A 22,566-nucleotide genomic window follows, 5' to 3' on the forward strand; every position below is an offset into this window, starting at 1 on the left:
TTGCAAACCAATTTCACAGTCTTTAAGTCCTAGCAATACCAAGCACATTCTGACAAGCTATCTTACCAAGAATTTTACACTGGTACCAAAAATCTTCCTAAATTCTATTCAAAGCAGTGCTTTTTCATTTCAAAAATGAAATGAGTTAAAGACGCACAGTCTTTTGTAAACTCACTAGTGAGGGGCACTTATTACAGAAACAAACAGAATTATAGAAACTGTACGGAAAATAATTGTGTAAATTCAAAAACATTTTTACGAACAACATTCGCAGAAATTCATTTAACTCTTGTTTTTCGAATGAGGCGGGGTTTTTTTTTTCATTTAAACATGACACCAGTATAAATGCACAATATTGCAATAAGTGATCCAATGGGAGGTAATGTAGGACAATTATTTAGTGATTATTTAAATCAAACTTTGGCAACACGTTTGACGCTGTACATTTTGATCTCACTTTAAGAACAAAACAGACGCAAATAAAAAAAAAGATGCAAGATGGTACAAAGCAAAATTTCACACAGTTTTCAAAACAAATGTCCTTTGAAGTAGATGCTCTGATCATTATATAATAAATATGGCCTTATTTTAAAAGACTTCACAGAAAAGTGTTATATATATCCAACTGTATTACTCGTTCCAAATGTATCATTTGGTAAAAAACTGCTTATATTGTTAATAGTTCTACATTCTAGAATCATAAACCCAAATATAATCACAACGAGGATGACATACCGGCTTAAAGATGGTGTAGTACACACAGACTCAATTTACTGTTAAATTTAAAGAGATATATATAGTGCCAACCACTGGTAGAAACCTATTAACCTAAAGGTTAAGGAAGCCCATACTGCATTCTTCCTTATGAATATTAATGTATGTATATGAGCTTTACAGTATGCAAATGACTCCAGCCTAAAACTCATCCTTAGAAATGCGATATATAACCACTGTATAGTAGCTTTCAAAATGAATGACAGCAGCCTTGCGACATCACATTGTCTTCAAAAAAGGGGAAAAATCGAACTCAAAAAGGGTAACTTTCAAATTTGTTAAAATCTCTTTTCGTAGCTTGGGAATCCTGCTGCACTTGACGTGTGATTATCCATTCTGTGGGTCCTTCATCACATAAACCACATCTCTCGTCTGTAAATAAGGCTCGTATATGCGGCTGAATTCAGGTGGTGAATTGCCAAGGGCCATCCAAAAAATGTTGTGCAGATAAGAGTGATAGATATGTTTCATTAAAAAAGACTGTAAATCTAGGAAAGCCTGAGAAGGGAACAGCGCGTGGCACAGCAAGATTGATGGCGTTAAAATAAACAAAGCTGCATGTGTTCTAGCAAAACAAGCTCGCTGACGCCCACGAACCCCCATCAGGCACATCGTATCCTCCGATGCAGAGGAGGCTGCTTCCTATTTCATTTAATACGGAGTGAAGGATTGGAAAACACGGTGCCCAACTTGACCTACTTTAACACTGCGGTCTTTAAAATGCTTGATGCTCGTTCAAAAGTGTGATAGCGGAGAAACAGCGATGGCTGATGTTAATGTTTAACTTATTATGGTGTCTTAAAGGGGTAAATTGTGTGAAAAATTTAGATTTTGCAATAATTTACTTAACTTCATGTTGTCCCAAACTTATGAATTTCTTTCTTCATTGGAACACAGAAGGAGAAGCTTAGCAGATTGTTCCAGCTGCTCTTATCCAGATTGACAATGAATGGGCAAAATCAAGAGCAAAAATTACAAAACAAGCATAAAAACATAATCCAAGTAGTCCAACGTTATATATATAATTTGCATACTTGAATACACAGTACACTGACAAGAATAAGAGGTGAGATGATTTTTATTGAATAATAAATTACATTTTAAATAATTTTTTGTGTGTGTGGCTCCAGAAGATTTGGAATATAGAACACCCATATTATATACTATTTTTGTGGTGTTTTGGGAGATTTTTGAAGCTCAAAATATCCATCTCCATGTACCTTCATTTCTATGGAAAAGAGCAGTTTGAACAATCTTCTAAACTACTACTTCTGTTCCACTGCAGAAAGGAAGCCATTAAGGTTTAGAGTATTCAAATATTTTCATTTTTAAGGTGAACTGTGAACTGAAAAATCTAAATGCTGAGGACCAGAAATAAATGATCAGTAGCCGTTGTGCAAATTCTTTAACACTTCTGTTTTAAAGTGTTATTAAGGGTACCCATAATACAGGAAAACTAATGGGCAAAACAAAACGTCCCAATTTTCATCCAACATTCCAGCGTTAGATTGTCTGAAATTCGTACCAGGACTGTGTCCAGCACCATGAAACTGCTTCCTTTTCTACTCTCCTAAGGGGATCGCTGCCTTTCAGTCAGATGCTTGAGCCTGAGGTAACAACTAACTCTGCCTAAAACTGCCTGCTAGTGTCACTAAACTCAATCCCCTGATGAGTTAGGCTTATTACATAGGCAGACTCTCAAAAATGCCCACTCAGCAGACTCTCAATAACCGCTTTACACTTCTGAGACCTCCAGCCACACATCTGGAAGACAATAAAGCTGGAGTCCTGACATCTGCAAGAAGCCAGAACCAGTGGAGGTTTAGCATACAAAATCTCATTTTAAACCTGAGGTAGAAAACATAAAATTCACAGCAGGATGGAGCGGATGAGTTTAAAAGGAAAGGACGTGGATCAGCTGTACGGTGCTTGGCTGCGGTTTAGGGGAGTTTACGGAAGCCATTAGTTATCTGAAATGTTCAGAGGAAGGCATTGAAAAACATTGTGGTCCTTTATATTGCACAATGTTTCAAGGGACTGTGGGACTGCATCTGCTCATTCTTAGTAAACACAAAAGGTGCCAATCTTCTGGATACTGAGAAAAAGTGATTCAGTCTCTGATACTACCTCGAAGCTAAAGTCATATGGCTCTCTAGGAATTACAAAAAAGACTTTGAAGTGACTCCATCACATGATAAATATTCAGAAGTAAACTCAGCAGCTACAGACGAAGTCACCTCTGGGACAGGAAGTGCAGAAGGACGCTTCACTGTACAGATAATACAGTTCAGGCATCACCAGAATGGCACCATAAAAACATCCAGAAGAAAGCATCTGGCAGTTCCTCAGACACATATGATCATTGTATTCCTCAGAACAGACTCCGTTTTCAACTTTGCACCATCTCCATGAAACTGGCCGTCTGGAGAGAGAAGGCTGACCCATGGACTCATCGCCAAGGTCGGTTTCAGACACCTAAAGCTGTGGTGTCCAATTAGCCGACAGCCCAGAAAGGCTCCACTGATAGAACCGTTCCAACTGGAGGATCGTCACCTTTTCTTCCCCATCTTCGGATTCCAGATCTTTACTCTCATGTCACTGTGGGATGGAAGAAACAAAAAAAAAGGAGACATAAAATGAGAGGTGGAGGAGATGCACAAGGCCAGTAATCAGAAAGACAGACACACTCGGTTGTCTGAATCTTCAGACACATCACAGTAGCTCCTCACATTGAAGAGATGGCACAAACATCAAAACCAAGAGTTCACAAAGCGAAGCGCCACAGTCCCCGCTCCTCTCACCAATTAGGTGCATGCACCGCTTTATCCCAATAAAAATCAAAACCCCGCTGTGTGAACCAGCCCACAGAACCGCATGCTCGCATCTTAACGAACACACTCGATCTCTGAAGAAAAAGATCGCAGTGGGGCGCAAATGAATGGGTCTTTAGGTTGAGATAAAGTTCAAAATAAGTTCTTCACAAAAAAAAAAAAATGAATTCACCTGAAAAGCAAAACTGTATAAGATGAGAAAATTATTAGTAAAAAAAAAAAAGAAAGAAAAAAAAAATTATGTAAGTTTTTCCTAACTTAATGTTTTTTTCTGTTTTATGCATAAATCATACGCAATTTTATGTGGTTTGCGCAAGAAGGTTTTAGCCCAAATTTCTAGGTCTTGCAGTAGGAAAAGCACTTCAGTTTCGAAGTAACTTATGACAATTTCTAAACCGCAATAATGAAATGGATCCCAGTGAAACAGCACCAAGTCTTGCGGGGCGTTGAAGTAGGATGTATCTTGTGGTTCCTAGACCTTAACTAGAACCAATTAAACAGATTTACACCACTGGTGTTGAATGCAATTAAAAGTTGCAACAGGCTTTTATTGCTCTCTAAAAGATGAGCCACTTGAGTGCATTGAAATGAAACTATGAATAGAGTCTTATTTGTACAATTTTCCTTTACTGGCCCGAAGTGCAAGAGCTAAAGGAGAGTTCTGTGGGATCAAACACCTGAAAAGAAGTTGGCCTATGAAATGAAACTGTATGAGAGCTGGAAGCAGAGAGATGATGCACACAGAGAAAGATGATATACAATTGACAGAGGGAGAAATAATTGACAACAACAAAATGCCACAGTTGAGCGGTGTAGTTTATTCTCAGACACTCTGTGGCTCACGTCCCCTCAAGCACATTCGAAACGCCGTCGCTCGGCTCGTCTTTAACCTTCAGGAACTGTCACACATTTGCTCAAGTATCTGCGCTGACTGCCAGGAGCCGCCAGAATCAATTCCTGTTTGTAAATGTCCTGGTCAACCGCTAAACCTGCAGTAAACGGCCTTACATGTCCCTACTGTACTCTCTTCATAGAAAAGAACTGCACACATATACATACATACATAAATATATATATATATATATATATATATATATATATATATATATATATATATATATATATATATATATATATATATAATTGTGTGTATTTCTTAATCAATGACTCATTTTAAACATTCATCAATTCATAATAAAAATGACTTGTATATGATTAACTAATGGGTAAGTGTTCGTTTATTAAGTACTTTTTTTGGAAATAATCACTAACATTCACATTATCTGTGACAGACTGGGTAGTAAATTTCCAGTCAAGCTCTAATCTTATCTGTCAATAAAATATTGTAGACCTTTTACTAACATTTACAGCACACAAACTTCTGCAGAAACAGCTCCTTCAGTCTTGCACGTTCTAGTTTTTTCATTCCTCTTTTTCAATGTAAAGATGACATCAGATACAGATACCTTCGCGCTTGATTTAATAAATCAAGATCTCATGAATTACTCTGCTGGAACAGTTTCATGCTCATGTATTTATCCTGGTCTATTTTACATTTTTGGGAGGGACTTTAAACCTTTATTTTCTCCCCTTTTCCACACATTTATACCAATATTCAGTTGAAATGTTTGCACCCTTTCTGAATGCAAACATACAGCTGAGCCTGATTATATCATGAAGCTATAAAATTGCTAAAAACAACATTCTTCTTTAAATATTCAAATGTCACCTTGCAAACCCTGCAACTAGTTTTCCCTCAGAAACAGTTATTTTAGCAGCCTGGTCAGCATTTTGTTTCCAAATAGGCTCAATGCAACTACGCAAGTTGCGAAGTAACCAGCCAATCAGATCGCAGCTTGAGGTTTTGGAAGATTCTTGCCACTTCTGTGTGCTGCAACATGCATCAGATGATCTGAACAGGCTGAAATGACCACTGTTATGTGATAAGTGTGTTTGTTAGAAGAGTTACAGCTAAGGACATCGAGAGAAAGGACAGTACCAGAGGGAACCGGGCAGGAGGTGGTTAGTGGAGGCTCAGGGGAGGCTGGTGGCCCGGCCCTTGATGGCCAGGACCCGACGGGGCAGACAGGGCGTGAGCCCGGGGACATAACTCCACAACTTCACCCGACAGTCACTGTGGTTATGAAGCCCCACAGCACAGAGGGAAGAGATAAGAGCGAGAGAAAGACAGTTGAAAGAACAGGAGAGCCTTGTTAGAGGCACATTAATGAAGAACAGTCAAACAATCCCACAATCCCCGGCCCACACCATCTGTTCTACAAACAAGCACCCCCAAAATGCACAAAAGTAGGTCTTAAAAACATATTAGTCCGACTGAACTTTTTTAAGTAGTCTACTGCCTGGAAAAAGACGTCAGAAGAAAGTAAGAGACTGAACAGAGTTGCAGAAACAGACGAGCAAGTCATAACAGACTCATTGAGATGATGACCCATTTAGAGCCAAATAACTGCTTATATTATTATAATAGTTAAACCTGTTCTTCTATAGGATGTGAAAATGTTCTTTATGCATGCTTGTTTTCCCAAGGCACCTATGAACTTTTCTTCTAATTTAGAGATGGGAAGTATGACCTGCAAACAGGTTCTTTCATCTTTTCTTTTACGTCATAATGTATTTCCATACATTCATGTGGCAAATACAGTCATTTATTACCACTGTTCGATTAAGATGAATTGATGCATTTATTGCATTTTTGCATATCTGCGTGTTCCGGTTGAGTTTTTATCTCCTAGCATAATTGAGATAAATGTTCATGCCATATAAATTGTTTACCAACTCCTATAGGCTTTTCCTTGCATATTGAAAATGTCTAACAAAGTAATGTTGCTAATATAACGGTTTTGAAATCCTTGTACACATGCTGATGCACAAACGCAGAAATATATGGCCTTTGTGACTTGTGTCAGAAATATATGGGTCAATGACAAAATAGAGTGTCTAATTAAAAAAAATCTCATTTCAAACAAGCAAATATACTCGTTGTATTCACCTGGGTTTCATATAGGTTTCATTTTGGTGATGTATGCAGGCCTTCAATCATTTAGTCTGCTTAATGGTCACACCTGCAAACTTCTGTTCATCTGCAGTTTTTGATTGCAATGCCCACAACTCCAAATTCAGGCAGCAATCAATGCATAGATCCAAGTCATTAACCAATAGTGTATTGTATTATTATATTGTATTATACTTTGTTTTTGATAAGCCTTTACACTCATATTCAACTCATAACATGGAAGAAAGGATCTGTCGCTACTTCAATTTCACTGCAACTTTAAGCGATCCTATATATATACACACATACATTTTTCAAATTTGCAAACCTGTCCATTAAAGAAAATAAAAATAAATAAAACGATAGAACCAAAATAATTTTCCCATGAATCATGCATCACTAGTAATTTATTACTTCTGATGCACGTACCTGGAGGCGGTAAAGATCTGTTTGGAATTGGTGCAGATGGCATTGATAGGGCTGTCATGGCCCTTAATCTCTCCGATGGGCGTGAAGTTGTCCACGTTCCACACCTTGAGCATCCCCCCCTGCAGGCGCTGAGGAGCAGGGGCCGCGCGGGAACAAACGCCAGAGCACACACCCAATCCTTGTGTGCGTTTGGGATTTGCTGTGGAGAAACGAGCATCATTCTAGTTTTTAAAACACCCCCGATCTACAAACTGCACCATCTGTGTGTTCCACAGTTCAATAGTGTGTGCCTCTAACCCTTACTATAAGCACAACTTAGTAGGAAAGCACCAGTAATAACAAAACTACAAATGAGCTCGACAAACAAGCCAAATTTAAATTGAAAAACTTAATAAAAAGATATATCCTATGAAAGAAATAAGACATTCATGAAGCTCCAAACATTTCTACCAAGTTCTGCTGCTGATCTGGCCAACAGGCCTGTAGGGAAGCAGATGAAAATTCTCATAAAAGAGAGCAACCAAAGCACATTATTTTGGCAACTTTACCCAGTTGTGCAATCCAAGATTGCAGGCAAGTAAGTAAAGTGTTTAGATAAACTTGCTGTTAACACATTGCTAACTGCACTGGGATATAAACGTCTTCCTTTTGAGGGAGAGAGGTAGCGTCTGCTGTCAGTCACTTAAAATATAAAGATGTGATCTGATTGAACCCAGATATATGCATTTCATAGAATAATGAAAATAAAGATTTAAGAAGAATTTAAGAAGAATCAAGAATTAAATCAAGAAGTCTTTCACCCTACAACTGACAAAAAAACTGGAAATGTTTACAGCTATAAGATCTCCATTCATCATCACACATTGATTTTCCTGGGGATATCTGTGCTTGATTTTGGATTTCAGCATCACAATGTGCTAAAATGATGACTATTATAATAAAATATACCTGTGGTATTGATAATTCATATTTCCTTGATATGCAGGAGACTCATTTTGTTGAATGCATTTTTACATCATTTTATAATAGTCTTCCATTATTTTTGACTTTTTAGCTCTAGTCGATGTGAATCTTCTTCCCCCATCCACCATGTGACATTATGACATCACACATTAACAAAAGACCAAAAGATGCTTACATGCAGAATTAATCTTCTCACTTTTACCTGAATAAGTTCATGCTGTCCCAGATCCCATTTCTTAATGCCATTGTCACGGGATCCACTGAACAGTACGTCGCCATGTACAGCAAGGCACTCAATCCCATCGTAATGAGGGGGCTCGAAGTTATGAGCTGGTCCGATGTTACCCTGGGTTCCCTCCGCAACATCGAATATCTACATTAAAGGGGTCATGAATTCAGAATGATTTTTGATATATACTGCATACTGTATGCTGCAAATTTCAGAACTCAAAACTCTCTCGTTAGTTCAAAAAAAGATTTGATTGAAACCAAGCTGCCAAAACAACTTTTTTCTATAGGTTTTTATTATGCATTAGAGATGAATACATTGGCACAAGACTGCAGTATGACTGTTTTGATATGTAAGGACTTATGTGGTCAGCCGTTCTGTTTCAAAATCATTTACTTCAAGGGGAAATCAGTAAATAAAGCCATTGAGTCATGTGCACATTAATAGCATTGAAAACAACAGATATTGGGGTTAAATATATACAGAAAGCGAATAAAGAACGATCCCTTTATAAGCACTGGAGTTGTCGATCACTTAAGTTGAGCGCAGTTCTCCTCTCTCACAAAATCTGCATAATGAACCTCAAATTTGCATTGTGTCAGCCTTTTTTTTTGGTTATGATGAGAACATTGACAAGAGTATGTGAGTCAGCACTGAACTAAACTCCTAGAGAATTCATGCATTCAAAGCTAACTACCATTCCCAGCGCTGTTAAAATGAAACTGTGATAGAGCAAATGTACTGGAAACATAACACTTTACATGATTAGCTGACTGCAAATGCATAAATCACATGCATGATACTTATTTCACATGCAAAGATGTTGCAATTGTTTAAACCATAGTCAAAAACGAGGTAGAAAATGGTAATTTACTTCTAATTATAACCGCATTTGATGTAAATATTTTCTTAAGTTATAAGCACAACATTGCACTCAATGTCAAATCTGAATCCTAGCTGACTACATGAAGAGAAGAGACCTATAAAAAAAAGGGAAATAAAGAAAAATGGTTAAATGTACCTTAACGTAATGGTCTTTGGATCCAGTGATCACCTGATCCTTGCCCCCTCCAGAATAACCCACTGTAAGACACATGACTGACCCAGTGTGTCCGGTCAGCTTCCCAGTGGCCTGCATTCTGCACACACACCGAATATAACAGAATATACTCTGTACAGTCATTTCACTTGGTAGGTTTATTAATTCATCAATAAACGACCATCAATAAATGCTAATACCAGTTGCACACGACTTAGGAATGAACTATGCACCTGTTGAGGTCCCATGTGCGGACAGTGTTGCCTGCAGCAGCGTACAGCACAGATCCAGAGGGACTGAGGGCGATCTGGTTGATCTGGAACTCGCCCTGAGCCGTAGTGATAGTGCGATTAGTTGTACTAGCGCAGGCATCGCCTGAGACCACCTGACCCGATGACCTAAAGATGGACGTGTTGAAATGAAATGTAATGTTAAACATAAAACTAGATTCATTCAGATGCTACGGCTAAATGCTAATGTCATACATTGAAAAGACACTCACATGAACGTCCGGACACACTTGGCAGAATCACGAATGTCCCAAACTTTGATATATAAAGTAGAAACTGTGAAGACCAGGCCGGAGTTGCTGCAGTATTTGACCGACACAACGTTGTTAGGATGTCCTCTCAGGGTCACGATTTCCTGTCCAGTCACCAAGTTCCACATCTTGCAGGTGCGATCTGAATTACAGGTATTACATTTTTTTATGACGCTCTACGCCAGTCAAATGCATCCTTCAGCCTCAAGTAACAAGTGCACTTTAGGCAAATTGGCAAAAGGTTAGACCTGCTTAAAATGTTACACACTTTCAATTTAATTAAGTTTAGAAATTAATTTTATCAGTGTAGTAAAAGTTAAAATTTGTATTCGATGTCTACAAGGTTGCACAAGACACAAAAACATAATTTGCTAAATGCAAAAGCGCAAAACATGCAATTAGGTTTACAGTGTCTAAAGGAATAATAACTGAAGCACTGTGAGTAATATATGAAGCTGCACAAGATTTCTGTTGAGCTGCCCACAGTTACAGCAGTGGGCTGCTGAATAGCTCAATAAAGCATGCTGAAACCGTGACCTCGAAAAAATGTCATTCAAACTGGCTCATGTTTGTGTGTTTATGGGTGTTTATGTTTTCCTCTCAAAGGTTCAGAATGAAAAACTGTACCTTTGGAGCCAGTGAAAAGCAGCTCATCTGTGGCATCCAGGCAAAGCACGGGTTTTGTGTGTCCCTCGGCCATTGCCACACACTGCAGCGGGGCCGTCCTGCCACCCTTCAGCCCACCTGTGGGAGTGATCACACCCCTGCACAAAGACGCATAGCATTTTAAAACACTGTTGTGACGTGGTTAAGTCTCTGAGGTTAGTTAAGCAGGAGGAAAGGAGGATGTTGCAATAAAGCTTTTCTGTGTTCAAATACAAAGTGTGCCATCTGTTTCATGCGGATGGACAAAAAAAGCCTAAAAACTATTTTTCGCATCAATGTGTGGATGAACAACAGATTGAGGGAGAATAGAAAGGAAAACAAATCTAAATGGGAAGAAGGTCTCCTGATATGATCCCAAACCGTTAACCTAATTACAGGTTATTGTCAGGTTTGTGAAGTAAAATTGCCTGGGTCCGATTAGCCTTTAGTAATGGCAGATTTAAAGTGCCCCTATTATGGATTTTTTGAAAATTGCCTTTCATTCAGTGTGTAACAGCTCTAAGTGAATGAAAACATCCTGCAAAGTTTTAAATCTAAAAGTGCACCGTGTATAAAGTTTTAAGAGTCGACTGAATCATTAAAACGAGTTGTTTTTAAAAACGAATCACAAGCAGTTTCATGTTGACACCTACATGAAACATTAGCATAGTGCACGCCCACTTGTTGGTCTTTTCTCCTTGGTCTGAATGAAAATACAAATACATTCTTTGCCAATAGGTGGCGCTTTTGGAACGGTAAAAGTAGCGGTTTCACCAGTAACACTAAAACAAAGCAGCACTGCGCTCACAAACACTGCTTTATCAGGCATTAAAGGCATGATGACATGAAAATGAGACCAATCCGACCAATCACAGCAGATTAGTGTCACACAAAGTAGGGGTTTGGAAAAATGAATCGTTAAACGAAACGTTTGGGACTCACTGAGCAAATAGGTAAAAATAAACGCAAATTATAAGACTATTATACGTTTTTTGACATTGCATACATGTAAATTTGTCATTTGAGATTCCGAAAAACGAAATATGAACCTTTCATAACCTATAATAGGGGCATTTTAAAGCTGTAAAGAATGCTGTAGGGTAAGAGACTTCGAGTATGGGCTAAGCTAGTATGTTATGCAGCGCTAAGCTAATGCTTTTCTAACGGTATGCTAAGCAAGTACATGGAGCTTTTAGTTTGCAAGAATTAAACTGGAAAAAAACTATATAAATAACTGCTAACCAGCAGTATTAAATAAACTAAGTATTAAGTAGTATAGCAGGCACTGAATAGAGAGGTCAATGGAACTGCTAGATGGACATGATTCAATAGGCATGCTGCATTGTTCACATCCATTCCTTTGTGAGATCCGGCGGTTGAACCATGCACACTTCAGGACCCCAACCTTCAGCTGCTCTCCCACAAGTTCATTGTCAACATGCTGATATTTCATTTGATTTATCAGACTCCAGCTGTGTTTGACAGGCCTCCACTCTGTCTTTCTCTCTCCGGACTCCATGGGTCACACAGGATACGGCCATGAAGCAGGCAGACGAACATCAGTGAAAACAATAAAACAGACTCCATATATCGAGCAGGTGCTAATTATGTCCTGTCGTAGTGTACAACTGCCAAGCAGCAGGGGAGCCGATACATGTGACGTTGATGTCACATTGGCTGCAAAGCAAAGCCAAATGCACACTTGAAAGGGAAGCCTGTTCGACTGATGCAAACTGCAGCAAACTCCTCTGTGAGTTGAGAACTTGGGTTCAGAAGCTTAAAATCCGCATTTCAAAGCCGCTCAGTTGGTCACTGCTGACTTTGCAGGGTAGCGCAGAAAGTGGATCTATTTTAAGACAACTTCAATGTCCATATGTTTGGCAGAAGCATGATCGGCTCTCTATCAAAAGGCTGCAACTGACAGAAATGTTAGGCACCTAGGTGCTGTTTTCAGTTTATCCCAGGCAAAAATAACACGTAATTTAACTATGACTAATTCTGACATTTTGAAATGTAAGTACAAGCCAAACCATTTTATGTGTTTGATTAAAAACAATTATGCATGTCAGGATCTCTGGGCACAGGTCTTCATGGGGTCCCCTGCCTCCACCAATGCAGTCCTTAATGCCTAATCTTTATCCTGCATTTAGGGGTCCCTCGTATTAAGAATGCACTCTACGCACCACTTAAGCTGTGTGCACCAAGAAGTTTCTTTGGAGGTCCTTTGCCCCATTGGTCTGCATGGCCCATTATCCAGCCAGAGTTGATATGCACAAGAACAGAAAGTAGATATGACTTGTGCATTGTGCTTCTGATTAACTGAAACTTTCTCACTCAAGCAGGGATGAAAAGAAGGAACCTACCGCTTCTGAGGATGCAGAGCAACGTGAGGCTTTTTAAACTTATTTATATCCTCAGAAATTGCTTAAAAGTCTCTTTGCTGGAGACGGGCAGCACTTCTTCCTCTTGTCAGCCTGTATGTGAGCGCGATGGTCCCAATTAGGAAGCACAGCAGCTCCCAAAAGACACTGCAAATCTCGTTTCCACCAGTATGAACACCGTCGAACCGCCCATCAGTCACTGAAGCCGCAGTCAGACAAAAGCGAGGAAGGAACCGTTGCTCTCAACCATGTTGGAACTCGTGTTATGATGTCACCATTTTGTGGTCTGTCTAATGGCTGACAGGCTTGGCATAACCATCACACGACACCTGTCCTGATTGCTCATATCACATCGGAAAGCGGACAATGTCTCGCCTCGGATGGCATCCACTAGCTTTTTCTGTTTTCTCCCAACAATAGTGCAGACAATCTGGTGAAAACCACAATCTCCACATCCATTGGAACTGCACAACGGAGCCTACTGCAAATGGATGTAACGTTTACTGACAGCTGGCAAGCCGAATTTCTTGTCCGATTTATGATGGACCGCTGCCACGGGCTAAATGAGGGTTTCTATCGCGGGAGAGATGTGCTAAACACACGTTGTTTTGATGGAAGTGGGGATTCGTCTATAAACTGCTCCCGAACTTCAGAAAACAAAAATAAAACTTAAGGTCTCAGGGTCTTGTACTTGAGGGACCAAGACAAGTAAAATGACTTTGGGGTTGATCCCTCGTCTCTCGTCTTGCTTATTTCTGTCTTATTTTCCCCTAGAGCAGAGTGGAGGGTGCATTATGTCCGTCACAACAGTGGGGGTGTTTTCAGCTCAGTACTGACCCCTTCTGGAAATTGGAGAGGTCATTTCTTTGAGTAAACAGGTGGAAGTAATCTGTCAGAAGAAAAACAAAATCAAAGAAAAGTAGGCATTACTTTTCAAAAACTGCCTTTTTTTTGTTGCCAAGAAAGCATTGTAACTCCATTGTGGCTGCCAATTAGCCCACATACATTGGCAACCTGGCAGGGCTAAACAAGCTTTCCCTCCCCTGAAAAAATAATGAGGCTCTTCCTCTTAAAGCTGACAGCGTTCCCGACCAGCCCAGTCTCGGAACGCTCCATCCTGCCGGCCGAGCGAGACAGAAATGAAGCTGGAGTTTGGGATGAAGGGAAATTGGTCTCCTGTGGGCTAGGATCAGCCTCTGTCCAGCTCAGTGCCTGTGAAGTCCTAATGATGGTGGAGCCGTCAAAGTCTCTGTGCAGGCACAGCCTCACAGAGGTGACAAGAGGATGGCTGATTAAAGAGGAAACTGGGACATCCCAGCTCTTTGTGGACAGATGAAACGCGAGAGGCTGCTGTTGGCACATTTGTGCTCTCTAAAGTGAGAGGAACTCTAGGGAGGTCTGGCGAACAGGAACTGATTGTGATCAAAACCGTATGAGAAGTTTAAACATAAGTGTCTAATAAGTAGTTTATGTGTGTGAAAAACTTCAATCAATGAATACTAACTTCCAAACTATGATGAAGCATTTAAGTGAAGCAGTGATTTTTCGTTTCCTTTATTGTCCACCAGGAGAAACCGTTCACAGTTGGGAGTTGGTAATAGTGATGTTTGCTTTAGCAAGCTTCAAAAATGAGCACCACATAATTTCTCCACACCATGCAACTTAATTTTTTGCTCATTTGATCCGACAAAACTAGAAAAGAGTTAAGAGTTACTAATGAAAAAGCTTGCAATTTTATTCCCTACTTAGTGTCAATCAAACAAACTCAATACAGGTGCAGTGCCATGCTGCGCTATGAACATTACCACCATAAACGAAAAATAAGTCTATAAACACAGCCAGAAACTCGACATGCAAGCCCTGCAGTACGAAAAACGTGTGAAAAATTAAACACTCCATTTCACACAAGTGCAAAAACCAAAACGTTACGACAATTGACGACAGCAAACTTGGAAGAAAAAATAGAAATTATGTTCTAAAACCAAACTTACATGCAAAACATAACCAATGAGTAGTGAGCTCACGGTTCTGGACCCTTCCACTGGGTTGAAAGCAAAGAAATCAGAAGCTCGGAGAAAAACATGAAAGGGGGAGTGGAGATGGGGGGGGGGGTATCCTGTTGCCTCTTCAAGTCTACTCCTTATAGAAGACGAGCATGAGGAGGTCAGGAGATGGAGTTTCTGTGCTTTTCATGGATAAAGGGGGAGTTGTTCTGAATGAACCTTATCTGAACATTCCCATGGAGGGATTTAGAGCAGACCTCAGAGAAAAGAAGCCTTCCCCACTGACTCATTCAGCTTTACGCTGATCAAAGAGAGTGTTGATCTAAAAAAATAAAAAATAAAATACTGCCCGGTTACACTGGCTTAAGATAAGACAATTTAGCCGAAATACTAAGACACCATATTGTGAAGTTTATCATCATGCGGTTTTGTTTCATTTGGGGATAGTTTATCACTGCTTGCTCACTTGGTGAACAAGTTAAGCCAGCTGCCTGTGATTCCTCCTTTAAACAGATTTGTCTCTCAAAGGAAATTTGGGACTGAGCTGTTCCAAGCACTCCATGTTCCATCATAGAGCCATTAGCTTCTAATGGTATAACGAGAACAACTCGAAAGAAATGAGAAAAAATGCAATTGTGCCGTCAGGATAATGGGGTACAGAGAAATCACAGTGTCACTATATTGGATTTTCTGGGATTCTATACAACAGAGACCAGAGAAAACAAAAAAAAAGAATTAGATCACTGGTGGTTCAAAGGACAAAAAGACAAAACTTGTTAAACAGGTTAACAAATTCGGTCATCTTACTAGCCAATTTTCCAGCTGATTTTCATTTATAAGTTTCATTTGCATAGTTGCTAAGGAATAAAAAGACAGGGTGTCTCTCAGTGGTTGGGTGTTAACCCTGAGTTTATGGCCTGGCTGACTCAAAACAACTTCTGGACTGCCTGAAAATATTGTTTGGTTGGGAGTCACACTTGGGAGTGACTCCTCAAGATCTTCTCTGTCAGATCTGGTTATTTCCATAATTTGTGTCAGGGAATCAGAGAAAAATATTAAAGTCTGTTGGCAAAAGGCATTTGCCGGTAGGTGTGACACTGCAGACCGAAATCGTTTAGAGTTGGCTAATGGGACAGCACCTTTTGATGCTAGTTCACAGCTGTTGCATGAGTCAAATAAGGTTTTTAATAGGGCCTTCCCAACAGCTTGGCAGCTTCCTCTGAACCTTCAAGATTGTTCCAGCAATTAAAATATGTCTGTTGATAAGGTTCATTCAATTCTCAGTTCACGGTACAGGATGCAAATGGAAAGGGTACATGCATGCTCACGCCATGACCACACCCGGTGGGGGCGTGGCCAGGCGGGGCAACCAGGCGACACGAAACAGAATGACAGACAGAGATCTCTACCTGAGCACCTCCGAGAGAGAGGAGTCGCTGTCATCCGACCTATAGGGCAGAACAGCAGTTGGGTTAGGGGAAGGTGGGAAGAGTCAGTAGAAGACAGATAGGGAGGGGGAGGAGCCTTCCAGGAAGCAGGCGGGAGCAGGGGGCGGGGCTGGACCAAAGGGGAGGAGTTAGCAGGAAGATTATGCAGAATTCATTGGGTGAGGTTACTGGTATAAGACACAATGTTAACAGAAAGAGCCCATATTGACAAGCCTCACAGTGATTTATTCCCAGAGCTTGTGTTGTTGTAATTCACACTATTTGAGCGGTTTTATTTGAGAGTCTCATGACCAATAAAAAAGGCCAGCGTTTTAGTGAGATGTATTATCGACACAATTGTTTTATTTGTGCAGCAATTGAAACACTATAGCGCTCTAGGCTCTCACTATCCACAGACACAATATCAAGTAGATGAGATTCAAAGCCGCACATGATAATCATCACTCGCACATTATACTAAGTGCATTCATTTGAATTTGGATGATTTTTGATGTGCAGACAATGAAATATGAATGATATACAAACAGAAATAGTTTAGAAAATATTTTGTTGTTAAAACTAAAATTAGTATATTGAAAAACCTGAAACCAGGGTATGACATCGTTTTAAGCTCTATCATCAATATCTATGAGTTGCAATCGATTATTAAGGAAATGTATGTTTGTCAAAAACAAAAATTAATAGTAATGCATTTATAAGACATTGCTTTGGAATAGATGCTAAAAAACACAACAGTATACACATAAAACTTAAATATTATGTGATCTATGACATGACTAAAGTGACAAACTCTCGAAACACGTCTGCGCAGATTTACATCCAATTTTTTAACTCCAGTCATGACCATTTAAAAGCCCATGCTACACTTAAAATAATACAAATAAACTACACTATCATTCAAAAGTTTAGGTTCCGTAAGATTTACTTGTTTTTAAATAACTGAAAAAAAAATTTATACCTTTATACAGCATACTTTTATGAATATACAGCAGACACATTAAACAGATACATTAAACTGATCAAAATTGACAGAACAGACATTTTTAAAGGGGGGGTGAAATGCTATTTCATGCATACTGAGTTTTTTACACTGTTAAAGAGTTGGATTCCCATGCTAAACATGGACAAAGTTTCAAAAATTAAGTTGTACGTTTGAAGGAGTATTTCGGTTTCAAAAATACTTCTTCCGGTTTGTCACAAGTTTCGGAAAGTTTTTTTCGAGTATGGCTCTGTGTGACGTTAGATGGAGCGGAATTTCCTTATATGGGTCCTGAGGACACTTCTGCCGGAAGAGCGCACGCTCCCGTATAGCAGAGCACTGAGAGTCTGAGCACAGCCTGATCAGAGCGAGAGCGTCACGAAATGTCACAAAAGAAGAGTGTTTTTGGTTGCCAGGGCAAGACAACCCTGCACAGATTACCAAAAGAGAAACAGCATTAAGGGACCAGTGGATGGAGTTTATTTTTACAGAGCATCAACGGAGTTGTGCAAGTGTTTGTGTTTGTTCCCTGCATTTCGAAGATGCTTGTTTTACAAACAAGGCCCAGTTTGACACTGGTTTTGCACATCGTTTTTTCTTAAGGATAATGCAGTCCCAACGAAAAAGGGTCACGATCGTGTGTTGGAACCGCAGGCGGTAGGTAAAACTGCTTCAAATATCTCTGTGTTGTTAACTTAGCTATCAGCGCGTAAGCACATCAAGTAAACAACATGCGATGTTGTCATCAAACTGCACTTTCCACATGTACAGCAAAAAAAGACGACAAAGTGGAACTTAGTCATTTTCCAAAACCACTAAGCAAATATTTATTCAATTTAAGTACATACCACATAGAGACGTCGTTGCTGAGGCTGCTTTTGTTAAATTTCAGCCTCTGGATCTGATTCTGGATCATAAATATACGCTGAATCTGACTGTTTGTTTTGGCTGGTTTTGTCCTCACGTAATGTCACAGCTTCCAAACACTCTCAACGCAAAAATCTACTCACGCTCGTGATTCTTTAGCTCCGCCCACACGTCACGCCTACAGACTATCTTTCTCTTATGAATATAATAAAACCAAATACTTTTTGGAGTTATGAAGGATGCAGTACTACTCTATAGGCACTCAAGATTAACAGGATATTGAGTGAAAACAAGCATTTCACCCCCCCCCCCCCTTAATGTTACAAAAGATTTATATTTCAAATAAATGCTGTTCTTTTGAAAGTTCTATTCCTCTCAAAAAAAAAACATTTTTCACAAACATTTTAAGCAGCACAATAATAAGTGTCTCATATAACAATGATTTCTGAAGGATCATGTGGCACTGAATACTAGAGTAATGATGCTGAAAATTCATAAAAAATATTGTATTGTATATATTGTATTTCCAAATATTACCATTTTACTTGGTAATATTTGTTGAGCATAAGAGACTTTATTTTTTTTTTTTTAATCTTACAGAGCCCAAACTTCTAGTATATATGCCTTTAAGACAAATGTACTGTACAGATGTGACAGTTTCAAATGGAAACACTAATTTCACATCAAACTTCATATTACCAAATCTCACGGGGTGTCCGTGCTTTAAACAGACTCGGTTTATCAGAGCCAGACTGGGTACAACTGCAGAATAATGGGCCACATGATTTTAAGAGCTTCCTCTTTCTGAACAGGAACAAATTCATGTGACAAGATCCCGGCCCCAGCGATGAGCATCAACCCTGCTAAACACCTTCCAATTGCATATCTACGTGAGCCGCTGGTCAATGAAGTCAGATTCTTAGAGCCAAAAGAAAAACAATATGAACCAGTCCCTTAGAGCGCATCTGATTGGCTGAAATCTAAATGAAGTGTCAAGCATTATCGCAACGTTAAGATACAGAATCAGTCAGACGTAAAGAAACTTACCACATGCACACATGTTTATTTGAGAAACAGATTAATGAGTGTGTGACCAATTGACAGGACACTTTGGTTCACTGACACCAACACTGATTTGAATGTTGATGAAGGTCTTTTAATACTGGATTGCATGAATGTCTAGCGTCTGCTGTCCGGGTTTGTTATTCTATTCTAACCGAAGCAACAACTTAAAGGCTGTCAGGATTCCAATCCAATCAAGTCAGTCCCTCCCATTAACGGACCAGTCAGTAATCAAGTGGAGAAGTGTCTCGTGGGCTAAAATAATTAAGATCACACTTCAGCTTATAGACTGAGACGAGCGCACTGACTGTGACTGACACACACATTAATAGGTGAGATTATTCATGTAAAAGTGCGTCAGAATACATTAGTTCGATACAAAAAGAATTGGTAAAGAGTTTTATTAGCACTGCATGATATTAAGTTAATTCCCATACAACGGATATTATAGACAGAAATGTTATCTTTAATTTGTGTGCCAATGCATGTAACTAGGGTGTTGTGATGTGTTTGCTAGGATGTGGTTATGCAATTACTAGACCAAGTCAAAAAAAAGCCTGTGATATTCTGGTCCATACCATATTTCAGGTCCATGCTCAAAAAGAGCAACAGGCAGTTAACAGGATAACATAATTTTAGGATTCTTCACCCATTTCAAGTCTATACGTCAGGGGTTTGTCCGAATCCCTAATTCTAAGTATGAGCTACAGTAATAGTCATGCTCGCCCTAGCAAACGGCGTTAATTACGGTGATTTAACCCGGAACACAAAATTACTGTGCTAAAGGAGGTTGTATGACTACGAACAGGACACCAAGCCAAACGCTGTAAACAAACTTCAGTATGATGCGGCCTGGTAGAAATTACATTAAGATAAATCCCCAGTCTGCTGCCATTCGTGCCCTACATCCACCCCCACCCCCCCCCCCACACACAGAGAATGCAATATTCAAGGGGGTGAAGAAATAATGCGATAAATCCCTGACAGGCACATCAAATGACCAATTTAGATCTCTATGGCAATATCAGACACTGCTGATTCAATTATGGAAGAAATGTGCAAACAAAACCCATCTTCAGAGGGTGGAATAATTGGTTATCCTACCCTAATGTGCGCACTTGTGGTGTTATAATGGGAATTCACAGGAGTCGAAGAACTGATAGTAGCTTCTGCTGTCAGCTTTGAGTTATATTGAGCAATTAGAGATCGATACTGCCTGCGGCACACGCAGGGTTAATGCTGAGGAACCGAACTAGTGGATTAAAATACTGTAATGAAGCACTCGAAGTAACCTGGCAGAGAGCAAAGCCATTCACTTATAGCTAAAGGAGGAAAAACTAGCTTGGTGGAAAAGGAAATCCTGGAGAACATGTGGGCTGGTGTAAAATCCCATGCTCAGATACGACGAGGAGTTACACCCTACAGGGAAATCAGCCTCGGATGATTATAAAGAGTTCATGCCGTCGCTGTGTGTTTGTGTGCCACTCACTTGTCGAGCGCTGAGCCCTGACTCTGGTTGCTTGTCAGGCGGGAAAAGACGTTACGGTCATTGCGTGTTCGGAGAGGAGGGGAAGAAGGAGGAGTGTAGCCTACGTCTGGACTTCTGACATTAAAAGAATAAAAACACACACACACACACACACACAGAGAGAGAGAGAAAACAACATGTCTGATTAAAGGAAAGAGTATAACAGTATGCTGAAATGTAATATTTCTGAACATATCAATAGTGAAGCTGGTACACACTTCACCTTTAATAACAAAACTAAAAAGTACAATGAAAATAACAACAACAGAATAAGTAAGCACTACAACCATAAAAAATTTAAAAGGAGACATTTATATTAACTAAATAGACACATACTGTATATAAATATATAATAACAATAATAATCTCTAAATCTATCAAGGGACCATCTTCGTACATTTTCATTTATAAAGGAAAATGTATACTATTACTAGTTTTTAAATAATTAAATAATTATTAAATACAAAATTTAAATAATTGGCCTTTACATTGTGGTTATACTAAATGTCTAAGGAAATAAATAAAACATGTCTGGAATAAGAATATCTTTGCTCTTAGATATATACCGTATTTTCCGGACTATAAGTCGCAATTTTTTTCATAGTTTGGCTGGTCCTGCGACTTATAGTCAGGTGCGACTTATTTATAAAAATTAATTTGACATGAAACGAGAGAAATGAACCAAGAGAAAACATTACCGTCTCCAGCCGCAAGAGGGCGCTCTATGCAGCTCACTGCTCCTGTAGTCTACACTGAAGACATAGAGCGCCCTCTCACGGCTGTAGACGGTAATGTTTTCTCTTGGTTCTTGGTTCTAAATAAATGTGACTTATAGTCCAGTGCGACTTATATATTTTTTTTTCCTCATCATGACGTATTTTTGGACTGATGCGACTTATACTCAGGTGCGACTTATAGTCCGAAAAATACGGTAAACGTGAAGGTCATCAATTAATAGCAAAAATACGGTAAACGTGAAGGTCATCGATTAATCGCATCCAAAATAGAAGATTTGTTTACAAAATGTATGTGTGTGTACTGTGAATATTTGTATATTTGCATGTATATTATGTTTATATATTAAATATATTTATATACAATATAAATTATGTGAATATAAATATATACATGTAAATATTTTCAAAATATATACTCTATTTGTGTGTGTGTGTTATATATCTATATATATATATATATATATATATATATATATATATATAATAAACATACACAGTATACACACTTCTACTTTGAATATGATTAATCGATGCCCAACACTAGTATTTTTATTACTTCATTTTTTCATTAATAGTATAATAGTTATTGATTTGTTTTTTTGTTTTTGTTTTTTTTGCTGGCCAAATCATGTATTAGAGAAAAACGTTTATTTCATAATGAGATTTTCCCTCATTTTAAATGTATATTCTTCAATGAAAGAATAGATTTTTGTATAATTTTTAAAACAAAAGATCAATAGGATTAACAATGCAGATTTAATTTCACAGCCTTTTTTGATCATATTTACCAAGAGTGCCAACAATTAAATTAAAATGAGTTAGTGTGTTTAGTATTAGTTTTTCTATCCAGTCTTTAGAAAGCAAAATGAAATGGTAATAAAATCTGTTTTAATTTTATTTATTAACTGTTGCTCTGAAATGTCCCCTAGCATCTAACCTTGCAATCTAAAAGCATTAATTGTCAGATTTCTGGTGATGAAGTTACCTATATGGCTGGCCTCGTTCGTATGACTGCCTCATTGTTAAGGGAGACGTGTCAGATCCTCTGGACAGCCTTGGACTGAAACATCAGCATAGAAACTGTGTTACATTCAAAA

General features: G+C 38.9%; 1 protein-coding gene across 1 annotated transcript in view; it reads right to left on the minus strand.

The window, feature by feature from the left end:
- Positions 1-319: 319 nt before the first annotated feature.
- The window catches only part of LOC113055095 (kinesin-like protein KIF21B), a 73,348-nt gene continuing 51,101 nt past the window's right edge, over positions 320-22,566 (minus strand). Inside the window, 12 exon segments of the mRNA XM_026221070.1 lie at positions 320-3,372; positions 5,605-5,739; positions 7,048-7,165; positions 7,168-7,246; positions 8,213-8,383; positions 9,261-9,378; positions 9,512-9,676; positions 9,781-9,961; positions 10,447-10,583; positions 16,258-16,296; positions 20,694-20,807; positions 22,455-22,529. Coding sequence (XP_026076855.1) covers positions 5,640-5,739; positions 7,048-7,165; positions 7,168-7,246; positions 8,213-8,383; positions 9,261-9,378; positions 9,512-9,676; positions 9,781-9,961; positions 10,447-10,583; positions 16,258-16,296; positions 20,694-20,807; positions 22,455-22,529 — 1,297 coding nt within the window. The 3' untranslated portion in view covers positions 320-3,372; positions 5,605-5,639.

Source organism: Carassius auratus, chromosome 36 (genome assembly GCF_003368295.1).
Source record: "Carassius auratus strain Wakin chromosome 36, ASM336829v1, whole genome shotgun sequence".
Taxonomy (NCBI): Eukaryota; Metazoa; Chordata; class Actinopteri; order Cypriniformes; family Cyprinidae; genus Carassius; species Carassius auratus.